This window comes from Acinonyx jubatus, chromosome D1 (genome assembly GCF_027475565.1).
Source record: "Acinonyx jubatus isolate Ajub_Pintada_27869175 chromosome D1, VMU_Ajub_asm_v1.0, whole genome shotgun sequence".
NCBI classification, from domain to species: domain Eukaryota; kingdom Metazoa; phylum Chordata; class Mammalia; order Carnivora; family Felidae; genus Acinonyx; species Acinonyx jubatus.
Genome location: NC_069390.1, coordinates 70,491,270 through 70,506,368, shown reverse-complemented (window position 1 = coordinate 70,506,368; position 15,099 = coordinate 70,491,270). Strand labels below are relative to the sequence as shown.

Below are 15,099 nucleotides of genomic sequence, written 5' to 3'. Positions count from 1 at the left end.
GATGAGTTTGTACCTTATGTGGCTCATGGAAAAATTATGGGCTATATGGAGAATGCGGGGATTTTTGGAGGGTAGTGGTTGATTTGGCTTCATTTTAGATTGCCTCGGGAGAGGCAGATATTTGGTGCTCTAGTTAGTATAACGTAGGTCACTGTGTTAGTCAACACAGGTTCACTCCTGGTCTCCCATTACCCTTTGTTCCACTGCACTGGCCAGGACCTTAATTAAGTACAATGTTGAAAAGTGGTGACAGATATGCTTAACTTGAAGGGGATGTTTTCAGTGTCTCACCATCAATTTTGGTAGTTACAGTGACCTTTATCAGGTAATGTCAACTAACTTCTTTTCCAAGTTTACTAAGAGTTTTTGTCATGAATATATGTTTCATTGTGTTAAATATTTGGGGGGGGGATGTCTTTTGAGATAAGTATATAAGTTTTTCTTTTTCATAATGATAATTATGTTATCTATCTATCTATCTATCTATATATATATTTATTACACATTTGGCTAGTATTTTTGCAATGTCTTTGTTGGGTTATAATTTCTAGATTATACTTGCCTTAAAAATGAGTTGAATTTTTAATATTCTCTGAAATAAGTTGTGTTGTACTGTATTTAAATGATCTTTACAAAAATGATCTTTCACTTTAATCTTTCACACTTAAAGGAAAACCAGTTGGTCTTGATGCTTTGAGTTGTGGGAATTTTTGAATTACGGATTTAATTTCTTTAATGTTCTAAAACTCTTTGGATTTTTAAAAGTGCATTCTTATGTCAATTTTCATGTTTTTTTCCATTTTGCATTTCATCTCAGCTATAAATTGTTGGCATACTTCTTCCTAGTACTTTTTTATCTTTTTGAATTTTGGCAACATCTAGAGATATGCCTCTCTTTTTTACTCCTTATACTATTTATTTATGCATTCCTTGTATTTTTTTTTTCTTATTGATCTTTGTCCTTTGGGGAACATAAGGGGTCAATCAGGTGGATTACCTCATTAGTGCTGACCAGGTAATTCCAAATTGACTAGTCAAAGGCTACATTCCTGGGAGAGGCTGAAACTGTACTAGGTTAGGTATTAAATCTTGGTTTGCTGAAGTGGGGCTTAGTACAATTAACTCCATTTTGGGCCTGTTGTATCTTTTTCTTTAACAGACAAAAATGAATTGAAACACTTATGTAGTAACCCTCTCTCTTAATAAGGTTTTTGACTTTGCCCTAAAATTGACTACAAGATAGACAAGTTTTTTAAGTCAGTATTTGCTTGGTATTTCTTTTTGTTTTGTTACTTTCAAACTTGCTGTGATGTTACATTCAAGTCACTCCTTATAAAATAGTACACAGCTGATTTTATTTAGTCCGACATACTATGTTTTTAACCAGTTTTTTCCTTTAAGTTTTTTTTCTAATTACTTATATACAGCATTTAAAGCCCTTCTACCTTCTTATTATATGATTAATACTCTTCTTTTTTTCCCCTAATGCTGCTTTTGCTTTTGGCAAGATTGTGTATCCTGCACAGCTGTCTTAACTTGGGCTCAAATAAAACTCTTTTCCTTTTCCTTTAAAAGTTTTTAAAAGGTTTGTTTATTTTGTGTCAACGGTTGAATAGCAACTGCTTCAGGAAAGGGACATAGGGAGGAAGCAAGGCACTTGGAGAAGTCTGTGACTCTTCATTCAGGGGTACTTGGATGAAAATAAAAAGGAAGATGAACCAATGATATAGCTTTTAAAAAATTAGGAAGCTTTAGGCAGTGTGATATTGTGATTTACAATAAATACATATTTGATCCTCTTTCCTTTTCTGGCACTGAGCTCCTAAAACCTCCTAAAAGGAATTTCCTGATGAGAGCAACAAAGGGTCTATTGTTAGGCTAATGAGGTAACTTTTGACCCCACCTAAGGATGGGGTCAGGTGGGCCAGGAGAACCAACTTTGTGATTAGAGCCTTGGGACTTTCCGTCCCATTGCCCACCTCCCACCAGGGAAGGGAGAGGACCTGGAAGTTGGATCAACCACCAATAGCCAAGATTTGGCTATTACACCTATGTAATAGGTGTAATACACCTTCATTACACCTATGTAATGAAGCCCATAAAAACTCAAAGGACAGGGTTCAGAGAGCTTCTGGGTTGGTGAACACATGGGAGTGTGGGGAGACTGGCACTCCTAGAGAAGGCATGAAACTCTGTGCTCTTTCCCACATACTGTGCTCTATGCATCTCTTCATCTGGCTATTGCTTCATGTCATTTACTGTCCTTTGTACTAACTCAGTTATCTAAAATGTAAAATGTTTTTATAAATGTTGATTCACTCTAGCAAATTGATCAGACCTGAGGAGGGGATCATGGGAACCTCTGATTTCTCCCAATCTGTCAGAAGTACAGGTAACAACCTGCTTACACTTGGCACCCTGAGTTGGAGGGAGCCTTTGGAACTTCCAGTCTATAGCCAGTAGGTAGGTCAGAAACACAAGTAACAACCCAAGCTTTCAAGTGGCATCCTGAATGAGTGTGGAAGGGGACACTTTTAGAAGACTGACTTCTTACCTATGGAATCTGACACAATCCCCAGGTAAATAGTGTCAGAATTGAATAGAATTCTAGAACAACCCAACTGGTGTCTGAGAATTGCTTAGAATGCGTGGGGAAAACACTCGCCATCTCAGTAGAAATTGGTCTAGGAACCCAAATGAGAGAGCTGACACCATTCAAGAAAATCTCCGAAATGAAATTTCTACATGATACCTTTATGTTATGTGACAGGCTTGAAGAATTTAATAAATGCTTATAACAGCAAAAACAAATAATGAAATGGAATAATAAAAGCAAAGAAGGAAAAAAGAACTGCAAGTTTGCTATTTTCCTCATTGTATATAGATAATCCCAAATTTGACAGATCAAGACAAGGGTTTAAATATATGTATATATTTTTTAACATAATATTTTATTTTATCATTAAACAATTTCCCTAAACACACTTTTATAGACTGCCTAGTACTTGATTATATATAGATAAATATGACACCTTATTTAACAAATGTTATGGGACCATATGCTGTACACTGATATTCTACACACCTTTTTTAAAAATACTTTTTAAATTTTGAGATTAATATTTTAAAAAGATAAACTATTAACTAGTATAATTTTACAAAGTAGCTAATATGGAAAATTTTGAATCATGTTAGGAAATTTAGCATGGGATTATATGACTGGCTACAAAACTAACAGCATATTAGCCATTAAAAGATTGATTCATTAGTTGATAGAAGGTGATTGACATATTATGAAATTTTTTTAAATCTATACATATTTAAATCACATGACATTTTCAGTTCACTGATCAAGCTGGACATATTTAGAAGGCCCTGCTAACAAAAGGGCTGAAGGAAACTATCTAGATTAAAAGAGGTTATTTTAGTTAAGATATAGTAGCTTTAAAACTAAGGTATGCTAAATAGGATTAAAGGTATGAGTTTTATTTTATAAGCCTTCATATTGAATATATATCATGATGAGATATACCTCAGTTACTTGTATTATCTCTTCTTTCTCAAGTATGTACCCTAACTTGCAAACAAGATTGTATATTCTTTAGATATCCTTCTACAGACTTGCCATCCAAACTCTTCTTCAAATGCCACATCCAAGTTCTGGGCACAGAGCTGAACACATGATCCTAGGAGACATATCATTAAATACCAGTAAAAACCTAATGACTCAAACTGTACACCAGGTGTCCTGAGTTTCCTGATAGCCCCAAACTTACACAGTTTCTTTTACAGTCTGAACCTATCAAAAATGTGTTTATTTTAGTTGCTTGGAAGTACTAATATATTACTATATATTAGTATGCAATACTAAAAAAACAGAAAATACAACTGTCATCAAGCATTAATTTCTCATAATTTTTCCAACATCACATTAAATTCAAACATCATAGGAAAACAGCTGATACTGGTAATGAGATATGAAAAACATTCACAAGTTTCAGTAATATTAATTTCTATCAATAATTAGAGATGGTATAGGGCCATTCTTTCATAAAAGGTACTTGAAAAAAATAGAGATGAGGGTAGTTTCTTATCTCTCCCTTTTTTTTTTTTTTTTTACCTCATTTCCGTCTTCATCAATTATTGAGATGTAGTTGGGATGAGTCTTATTTGGATAGGACAACAGGACATCATAATGGGCTAACTCAACAGAATCCAGGCCAAATTCTTTCCACTGGGATTCAATTTGCTTTGCAAGCTGAAAGTTCTGTTCTGTTCCTGCTAAATGTGGCACCCGTGTAAAATTACTGGTGAACAAAAATTGAAAGTGGTTAGAAATTAATGTTTAGTCAGCCAGCATCCCAAATGAACCAAGTAAGGCAGCTTTGCATCTAAAAATTGCTTTGAAATGTGATACGTTAAAAAAAAACAAAGCAGCACTATTATTGCATCAAATAGATCCTCAAAGTGTATTTTGAAGGTTTCATTCTGTAATTTGTACTCATTCAAGGAAAAACTGGAGAAACTGATCTTTGTAGAGAATCGTTATGTGCGATCCTTTGGACGTGTCCCCATAGTAAATGACGAAAGTATCATATCTTTCCTTAAGACTCATGCATCTTATAACTTTTATGGAATTATTTCTTTATTTCACTGTGTAAAATAGATTTGGGAGGTAAAAATTATTTTCCTACAAAATACCAAGCTGTGACGTGCCAAGAATGATTGATAATCACATTTATTTTTAAAGACTGAAAGTTAGAGCCAAGTGAGAAACCTTTTGATTAGCAACCTGTATAAAGTATCTTCATTAAGGAATAATCTAAAAATATTTACACAAGTTCAGACTGAATCTCTTGTACTCCATTCATCATGCATAGTAATACACTTAAAAATCAATGATGATAATTAGCCTGACCAGGAATATCTTTAATTAATAAACTATGCAGCCAAAATTTTAGCCACCAAAAATATTGTCATGAGTTTACTAATCTCTCGTTTAATATATCTATAGAGTGGTGCTTTTTGTTTAAATTTTTCTTTTGTGGAAATGTGTTTCTCTGAAAATTCAGCTCATTTGTATTTTCATCTTAAACCACTTAAAGGAAAAAAAATCCATATGCCAATGCATCACGTATCATAAAAAGATATTTATTTCTAGATCATGAACTTCTTGAGCTTCATGAACTTCTGGTTCTGAATATGTAGGTTTTCCTAAAATTAGCACATGTCTATCCGTATAGTGAGTTTAAAAAAAAAAACACTAATAAATAGGCAACATGGCTATGATACTTAATTTTACTTAATACAAATACTTAATTTTACTGTGTATCTGAATTTTTGACTGAAAAATCAACTGCCAAGAATAACTTCCAATTTTTTAAAAAAAAATGGAGTTTTTGTTAATTTTTATAACTCCATTAAAATAATTTAAGTTATGTTTACAAAGATGGTATTAAAATCCTCATTCAAAAAATGTTTAAGGGCTTAACACCCTAGGGGCCAAAGGTGGGCTGCCCCAAGATGGGCCATTTTGGCATGAAGATTATTCTGAGCTGAAGGCAATCAAGGCCCTACAGGCTCAAAAGAAAGTTTGTCCCTCCCTTAACAACACAGGAGAATTGAAACTGGTGGTCTTTCCCCGAATAAGGGTTACTAGCAGAGATAAATTTGATCTGAGTGATCCCTCTGTATAGGCAGGGCACACATCTATTACCAAACATCTGTTTTTCTCATTGCCCTGTGAAGCACATTTCTTTCACCTGAAGTCTCAGACCCCTGCCCACTTCTTAGTTCAGGGTGACACGTATACTCATTTTGTCCTGCTTTGGAATTTCCATGTCTGTGTGGAATCCCTGTGTGTATGCTATTAAATTTTATTTCCTCCTGTTAATCTGTTTGTGTCAATTTGATTCTTAGTCCTGGTAGAAGGACCTTGAAGGGCACAGGTCATTCTTGCTCCCATACAACCTCTTACACAAAGTTTCTAATGCGTATTTACAAAATGTAGTAACAGAAATACAGAATCTTAACAGGCAGCTGAGGTGTCTCTATATCCCTTCAATGTATACCTGCAGAGAAAAGAGAAAAAGAGCCAGCATGGTGCTATTTTTTTCTACATTACACAGATGGCAAACTGTAACGTAAGTAAAATGGATGCAGATTATGCATATTTTCTGAAGTCACAGTGATAACTCTGTCCCTGCATCTAAGAAATGGGGTGTCTGGCTGGCTCCATCAGTAGAGCATGTGACTCAATATCGGCATCGTGACTTCGAGCCCCATGTTGAGGATAGAGTTTACACACAAAAAAATGTTTTTTAAAAAGAAAAAAGAACAGTTGCCAATGGGGAGTCTTGAACCTGCTCTCCCCACCACCAAGAAAGAGGGAGGGAGGGAGGGAGGGAGGAGGATGGATTATTACCAGACCTGGCTATTATGAGTGAAATTCCTTGGAACGGTTTTGTCATTACCAACTAGGATACTACACTGTGCTACAAGCAGGGCTAGAACCCACTCATTTGGAGCAAAGCAGATCCTAATGAAGAGTGGGAAAAAATCCATTTCCAATGATAAATAAATTAACTGGCATAAAATCCTACAAGGAGTATATTTGAGGTTTTGCCACTAAATTGTGTAATCCTGGCTAAATCTTCATTTTCTCATCTGTATATGGGGAGAATATTGTTCCTTCACTACTTCCCAAAGATCTGTGGCTCAGTTAGGTAACTGATATTAAACTTCAGCTCTTAATTTTTATTATTTTAATCAATTAAGAGGTGTGTTGCAAGTAAGTTGTTGATCCAACTAAAATATCAAGTTTTAATCTCTTTCTTTTGTGCTAATGGTGAAACTCCTTGAGTTCCAAACAGAGGAGCTTGGTCAGGGTCAAGGAGGAATAATTAAGAAACTGCTTCCATTTTATTCAGGGTCCAGAGAGAGAAATTAAAGCATTCATTTTTCTTCTTTGCTGGTCAGTCTATGTCACAGGTTAGGAAAGGAAGAAGGAAGCAGCAGCGACAGCAGCTCTGTCTAGGAAGGAGATTGTATTTTACCGGACCTCCACTTTTATTTTATCTATTATACATAATTATAGTGAAGTAAGTCCAAGAGTCAGAGGAGGAATTTCCACAAAATTTAAGCTTCAGGGTCTCTCACTTGAAATGGCCCTTCCAAACACCTGGAAGGTGCCCTAGCGAATGTTTATTTATGGCTTTAATTCTATTGTAATTAAAACAGACATATGTGTGTAGGATCATGTGTGCACACTTATGCTTATTATATGTGTGCACGTAAATATATGTGTATATATACATAACTTCCCTTTATATAAAATCGTAACTTTTATCCACTAAGGAATCCTTCAATCACTAATGGGGACTTCAAGTATTCTGCTTTGAAAAACCTAAGTGTTCTAATCAATTACATACAATCATCCTACACAAGTGTTTTATTTTTAGTTGCTTTGCAAATACTCTTTAAGTTTACTCATTTACATCTTTTGCTTTACACTACAGATAGCTATTTCAGGAACTAGGGAGCTAGTTTGCAAACCCTGTCACATATATGCTCTTTAATCATCCTTGTCACAACAATATCATGGTCCCCACTTTATAGAGGTGGAAATGCGAGCTCAGGAAAGTTAAGTATTCACCCCTAGCGATTTTACTGTCAATAGGCAAAGATGGAATTTAAACTCAAGTATATCCAAGTCCAAAATCCAGATTTATTCTTTTGACTAGAACATAATGTCTTTTAAAACGGCAGTCAGCAAACTATGTTCCCCTGACTAGATCCAGTTAACTTGTTTCTGTACACTCCACAAGCTAAAAATGGTTATTATATTTTAAATAGGTAGTGTATGTGTATGTATATATATATATATGTGTATATATATATATATACATATATGTGTATATATATGTGTGTGTGTGTGTGTATATATATATATATATATATAGTGACCTATAAATTATATGACATTCAAATTATAGTGCCCATAAATAAAGTTTTATTGAAACTGCCATTCTTATTTATGTATTTTCAATGGCTGCTTCTTGCTACAATAGCAGAGCAGAGTAGTTGTGACAGGGGCTGGTCCTTCACAGACAAGTTTGCTGGGTCCTCCTCAAAAATGGCTCTTGTGATACAGTTTAGCTTAAAGTATAATCCTCTCTAAATGAAATATGATACAAGATTTTCAACAAATAAAACTTCTTTTAAAAACTCAGCTCCTATATATGAAATATTGGATCAATATTTCCAAACAGAGTAACAATTTTCCAACAAATTATCCATATAAACTCTCAAGTATATGCTTACTATAAGAACCTCTTGATGTTCTCAGCTTTCAATTCATCCAAAAATGCCTTCTTCACATTAGGCTGTGGAACAATCTTAGTAGGTTCACTGGAGGATTTTATAAACCATCCTGTAAAATATATGCAAATATAGGAATGAGACATGAGCTCATTGACAGGACCTACTTTTCCTCATTACTGTATCTATCATGTAAAACACAAATTATCAATGACGTCCAGTCTTCTGGAGTGTAATTTCTCTTGCCCACTTCCACTGGAAAATAATCATGCAAACACTTTGAAAATACAGATCAGTCACAACATATTTTTTAAAACAATTTCAATGACGAGTATTGCTGTTATTCTTTAAAGAATGTTTTATAAGAAAAGGACTACTAAAATATGTTTCAACTAAGGGGGATAAAGAAAATCTCTTAAAGGTTAAGGAAAAAAGGAGATCCACCTACTTTCTTCTGAAACCTTCTATTTCCAGTGACTGCCCCTGTGCTGAGAATAAGCACTTAGTAAATGTTTATAATGAATTAATTATGAATCTATTTCAAGTACATAAATTATTTTAGTGAAGGAAACTCAGACTTGTCATTTGTTCTGTTTCCCAAACTCAAACAAAATGTATTGAGAGTCTGTGTTTCCAGTTGAAGCAGGCTGGAGACGTTGGACTTTAGAAAGCTACAAGGAAACTACAGTTTAGTTTTCCCAATGGCTTTGCAAGATGCCCACTGCTGAGGGAAATGGGGTATCTTTACAGAGTTTATTTGGAAAAATGATATGATCTTGTCATAAAATGGTTACCAAAATCACCCACCCAGCTTTCTTGGAACTTTCCAGTTACAAATCATATACATACATACACACACCCATATATACATACTGAAATAAATGGTTGGCAGCAAATGGAAATTTAATTCCACCGGTACATAAAACAAAAGGACTTGGGTTAGAGTGTGGAATCAGGGAAGTATTCATTGGGGATGAAATGCTTGAATTGAGAGCTGAAAAAAATGAACAAAATGAAGAGGTGGGAGGCCTGTGGGAGAGTGGAGAGCAGAGAATCTTAGGGAAAAAATTAACAAGTCCTAATAAAGAACCTATTCAGGGGACGCCTGGCTGGCTCAGTCGGTTATGTGTCCAACTGTGGCTCAGGTCATGTTCTCACAGTTCGTGAGTTTGAGCCCTGCATGGGGATCTGTGTTGACAGCTCAGAGCCCTGAGCCTGCCTCAGATTGTGTCTGCCTCACTCTCTGCCCCTCCCCCCCCGTCTCTCAAAAATGAATAAACGTTAAAAAAAAAAAAAGAAAAAAAAAGAACCTATTTGGTGTTAGCCACTGAGCAGTGTACACGGAAGGTGCTGTGGGCAACAGTAGGAAGAATAAGATTGCCACCATGAAATGCAGTTTTTAATCCCTGTGCCAGCCTTACCAACTCTATTTCGCAACTCTATTTTACAGCTGAGACCATTGAAACTCAACTTGAACTGTGTCCTAATTACTGAGCGCCTATCTCATGCAACCCCCACAACAACCCTGGGGGTGGGGGTGGTTACTAACATCCATACGTTAGTTATAAGCAGAGTGAAGCTCAGAAGTCTTAGTCACCCCAGAAGTCACACAGCAAGCCAAAAAGAGTGCTGGATTGAGTCAAGGTTGCTGGTCTATGCCTGGTCTTCTTAATCCCGGAAGGAGAATCCAGAATTCAGAGCAGGGGTGAACGACATTAGGCTAGACCTGTACACCAACGTCCAATGAGAAGCATCTCCTCACCAAGAAGGCACTAGGAAAAGTGCCAACGCCCCAATACTGGGCTAGAGGGTTCTGGTGCTACTTCATTTGCTATTCCGAATAAATTCCAGAAATTCTCCTCATCATAAAGATTGGAAAACGGAGGCGAAGAGAGACATGGTGAACTGTTCAAAGCCACGAAGAAGTAACAGAGTCCAAATGAAAATCTAAGAGTCTGAGCTGGTCTGTGCTGCCCCTAGTTTTTATGGAAGTTGGGCTAAGTTTGCGAATCGGTACACAGAGAACGCCGCAGAACACCTACAGGCAAAGATCTGTTCAGAGCACTGGCAGTAACAGCCAGTTCCCACGTGCTCCCCTAATTACGTAACTCGCAAGGACCACGGTATGAGGACGGAAAAGAGTCCCGTGCAGCAATGCCCGGATTTACCTACTGTATACATGAAGCAGCCCGGGCAAAGCTCTGCCTGCAAAGCTCCCTGGACGACCTGGTTCAACTGCCGCCGCTGACCTGCGGGAGTACGTCCTAAGACTTACCAATTGCTCACAGGGCTCGAGCGGGTGGGACCTGCTGAAGTCCAGTTTCATGGGCTCTGCGCTCCACTCCTTACCCGGGGTGACGGTCCAGAATCCAACCCAGCGCCCCCCCCAGCTGACTCGCGGGGGCCGGTCCCCACTTTCCGCCCCCCGGAGGGGAACGCGCCACAGGACAGGACCGCGCTCGGCGGGCGGCCCGCGAGTCCCGGGAACCGCGGGGCTGCGCAGTAGGCTCCGGCGCGCGCGAGTCCAGCCCGCCCGTACCGAAGAGGAAGCCGACGATCAAGAGGCCGGCGGCCAGCGCCAGCGCCCCGACGCACAGCCAGCGCGGGCGGCGCCAAGCCGCAAAGCTCGAGTCGGCTTCGTGAAGGGGATTCCACATCTCGGCGCGGGCGGCGGGGCCTCCCCAGACCTGCGCCTCTGCTGTGGTCCCGCTGCAGCCTCGCGGCGGGACGGAGGACTCCTCGGGCCAGGGAACGCCTCGGGGCTACTGCAGGCTGGCTCCGCTAGCGGTCCGGGGCTCCGGTTTCCCCGCCCCAAAGCAGCGCTAGCTCACTCCGAGCCAATCAGCTCCCTGAGTTTTTGCAAAGTGCCAACACCCGCAGTCCAGCCACGTGAAGCTGAACAGTTACGACTTGTGAACTTTTCTGTACGCCTATATACAGTAATTAAAACCTTCCTTAAAAAGATAAAGGCAGAGCAGCATCGCATTTTGTATTTCTTAAAGAATCTTGTGTGTATGCATAGAAAAATGTGAGGGTAGGGTTTGGACCGAAGTGTTTACAGTATTTGCCTCTGGAGGGTGGTAACAGTGAGGGAGGGGAGAGAAGAGGGTAAAAGATGTACTTGAGTTTCTTATTTCCTATACTTCTATGTACATTTCTTTAAATACTAAGCAAGTTTTATTTAGTAATAAAAAATTAACAGGAAAAAAAAACCTGCCTTTTACTTAAATATTACAAATGTGGTTTTTCTTAAAGTATAAGAAGCTGTTTTCTTCTATGGGAAAGGTATTCTGCTCTTTTTCGTTTTGTTTTGTAAGAATTTATATATAATACTGTATGCCTATATTTTTAAAATTTATTTGTTTTACTCAGGAATGAAGATTTTCATATCAATACATAGATTATATCCTTTACTGTTTTTAGTAACTTTATAATATTTTAAAGAATAGGTGTGAAAATGCAATTTTTATTCTAAGCATACCAAAGATTTCTATGTGTATCTGATTCACATAAGAATTAAATATATTGAGGGGCGCCTGGGTGGCTCAACTGGTTAAGTGTCAAACTCTTGATTTCAGCTCAGGTCATGGTCTCATAGGTTGTGAGATCAAGCCTGGCCTGGGGCTCTGTGCTGACAGTGCAGAGCCTGCTTGGGATTCTCTCTCACACGTGCGCTCTCATGCTCTCTCTAAAAATAAATAAAAAATTTTTAAAGAAGAATTAAATACTTTGCATTCAAGCTGAAATTTGTTCTGGAAAATAGCACCACAACTTTTGTCATGAATAACCTTTTAAGAAGAAGGAGTGGCCCTTAAAGAATTTGAATAAGGAGAAAGCTGCTTCTGGACACATGAAGCAGAAAGGGCTTTTTTATTCCATTCATAGCAGAATAACCAGAGAATGTCAGTGATTTCTATGTGAGAAGAAGCAAGGTAATTGTGATTTGTATGGAGTAAAGTGAAAACTTATTGCAAATTGTTTGGAATATAAAGGTAAGAATGAAGCTGATTGGGAAAAATTTTGGCAAAGGTGGCAGTTTTGAAGGTCTATAATGGGAATTCTGAGAGAAATATTAAGACCTAAACTGAAGGGAATTGAGTTAGCATGTGTCTAAAGAAAGGTCTTCAAAGTTCTTGACAGAATATATGGGAGAGGAAACCAAAAATCCAATTAAAATGCCGTATTATTGAGAGAGAGGAGGAATATGGAATGGAGAGATACTACACTGTTTATATCAAACTAGAAACTAAAAGCTAAAATCTTTGTTTTGTTTTAAATAATTGGAACTCTTGTGCACTGTTGGTGGGAATGCAAAATGGTGCAGCCACTATGGAAAATAGTATGGAGGTTCTTCAAAAATTTTTAAAAAACTACCATATAATCCAGCAAAATTGAAAGCAGTGTATCAAGGAGATATTAGCACTGCAATGTTCATAGCCAGGATGTGGAAACAACCTAAATGTCCACCAATCAATGAAGGGGTTAAAAAAAATGTGGTATATACATACAGTGGGATATATTCAGCCTTGAAAAAGAAGGAAATACTGCAATATGTGACAACATTAATGAACATTGTACTAAGTGAAATAGCCAGTCACAGAAGGGAAAATGCTGCATGTTTCCACTTATATCATGTCTAAAATAGTCAAACTCAGAGAAGCAAAGAATAGAACAGTGGTTGCCAAGGAGTTGCTAATCAAGGGCTATAAAATTTCAGTTATGCAAGATGAAAAAGTTCTGGAGATATGGTGCAAAAAATTGTACCTATAGATAATATTGTGCAGTATCGATGACACTACTGTTTTGCACACTTAAAAATCTGTTAAAAGGGGACCAAGATATGGAAGCCACCCAAATGTCCATCAACTAATGAATGGATAAAGAAGAGCTGGAATACACATAGAATGGGGTACTATTCAGCCATAAAAAAGAATGAAATCTTGCCATTTGCAACAACATGGATAGATCTACAGGGTATAATGCTAAGTGAAATAAGTCAGTCAGAAAAAGACAAATACAATATGATCACACTCAAATGTGAATTTAAGAAACAAAACAAAGGAACAAAGCAAAAAGGAGACAGGGATGCCTGGGTGGCTCAGTCGGTTAAGCGTCTGACTTTTGGTTTCAGCTCAGGTCATGATCTCATGGTTCTCTGGTTCGAGCCCTGCGTTGGGCTCTGCACTGACAGTGCGGAGCCTGCTTGGGATTCTGTCTCTGCCCTCTCCTCTCTCCCTCTCTCTCTCTCTCTCTCTCTCTCTCAAAAATAAATAAATAAACATTAAAAAAGGAATACTTTTAGAAAAAAGGAGGCAAACAAACAAACCAAAAACAAAAAGCAAAAAACAGACAACTATAGGAAACAACCTGGTGATTACCAGAGGGCATGTTAGTGGGGGATGGGTGAAGTAGGTGTTGGGGATTAAGAGCACCCTTACCATGATGAGTACTGCGTGATGTATGGAATTGTTAAATCAGTGTACTGTACACCTGAAATTAATATAACACTGTATGTTAGTCATACTGGAATTAAAAACAAGAAATAAAGTAAAAGCAAAAAGCAAAATAAATAAATAAACATACATATATACATAATCTGTTAAAAGGGTAGATTTCATATTAAATGTTCTCACCACCATTTTAAAAACAAACTAGATGGCAATTCTAAAAACTAAAGGATGCTAAGAGGCCCAAATTATAACCAAAACAACAAATTAACAAAGATTTACCTTCCAAAATGCTAATCCTAGATTAATTTAGCATATTTACCTAATTAAAAAATAAACCTCAAAAATAATTATTATTGAAAAGATACAAACATTCCCACATACAAATATGGCAAGTTTGTCTCTTCACAGTCTTGAATTTAAAATCATACATCGTTGATTTTAAATCTATCTCAGTTGGGGTGCCAGGTGGCCCACTCAGTTTTGGTTAAGCTACTGACACTTGATTTCAGCTCAGGTCATGATCTTGCAGTTTGTGAGTTCGAGCCCCTCATGGGGCTCTGCACTGAATGTGGAGCCTGCTTGGAATTCTCTCTCTCTGCCCCTTCCTTGCTCTCTCTAAATAAATGAATAAATAAATAAACTTAAAACAATAAATATATCTCAATTGCTCACATAGGCAATTATAGGTAAGTTGTTCAGCCTTCTCAAAATTACCAAGACAGTAGTCAGTTCTCTTTCTCTGTACCCATGACTCACCATCTCTCTGTCTCTCTCTGCCTCCTCTCACCCTGTCCGCTCACTGTCAGTGGAACCTTGGGACACTGTAGAGCTATAAGAGTTATCTAGATCCATAAAGGCATCTGTTCCAAACAAATTGAAAAAACATGATAAAAGTGTAGGTTTCTATCAAGACCACAGGTATTTAGACTTACATGTTAGAAGATATTTTAAATAGCATAAGAACCAAAGAAAATTAATTTTAGTGATATAACCACCTGAATGGGGTTGCAGAGTCTTATGAAAAGAATAATTAGGAACAATCCAAATTTAAACATGTAATCTACATGGATTTTGAAATCTCCACAACCATTTAGTGGTTTGATGCAGGGACTACAAAAGGGCATCACAGGCATAGATGTGAGTATCTCTGGTCAGTATCTCAGGTAACTATGCAAATTCTATACATCTAAGAGAGTATTCTTGAAGACTCTTTTGATGACAGCTACGTTTCCTTTGTGAAAAAGCATATTTTTACCTCCAGAATATTTAGATTTAAACATAGAAATATATGGGTAATGGAACTCATTAATTATCAGAAATTTAGGCATAT

At 37.3% G+C, this 15,099-nt stretch overlaps 1 protein-coding gene across 4 annotated transcripts in view; it reads right to left on the bottom strand.

Annotated features, from left to right (window-relative positions):
• The window catches only part of FOLH1 (folate hydrolase 1), a 68,517-nt gene extending 57,416 nt beyond the window's left edge, over positions 1–11,101 (bottom strand). For 2 of the 4 annotated variants that reach the window (XM_053203777.1, XM_027040006.2), the window contains exons 1-3: positions 10,859–11,099; positions 8,323–8,431; positions 4,121–4,307 (exon numbers count right to left, since the gene is read on the bottom strand). In XM_053203777.1, coding sequence (XP_053059752.1) covers positions 4,121–4,307; positions 8,323–8,431; positions 10,859–10,976 — 414 coding nt within the window. In that variant the 5' untranslated portion in view covers positions 10,977–11,099. Of the gene's footprint in view, positions 1–4,120; positions 4,308–8,322; positions 8,432–10,858 lie in introns of all 4 variants that reach the window. The other 2 variants (XM_053203778.1, XM_027040007.2) reach the window with 2 other exon arrangements.
• Positions 11,102–15,099: the final 3,998 nt, after the last annotated feature.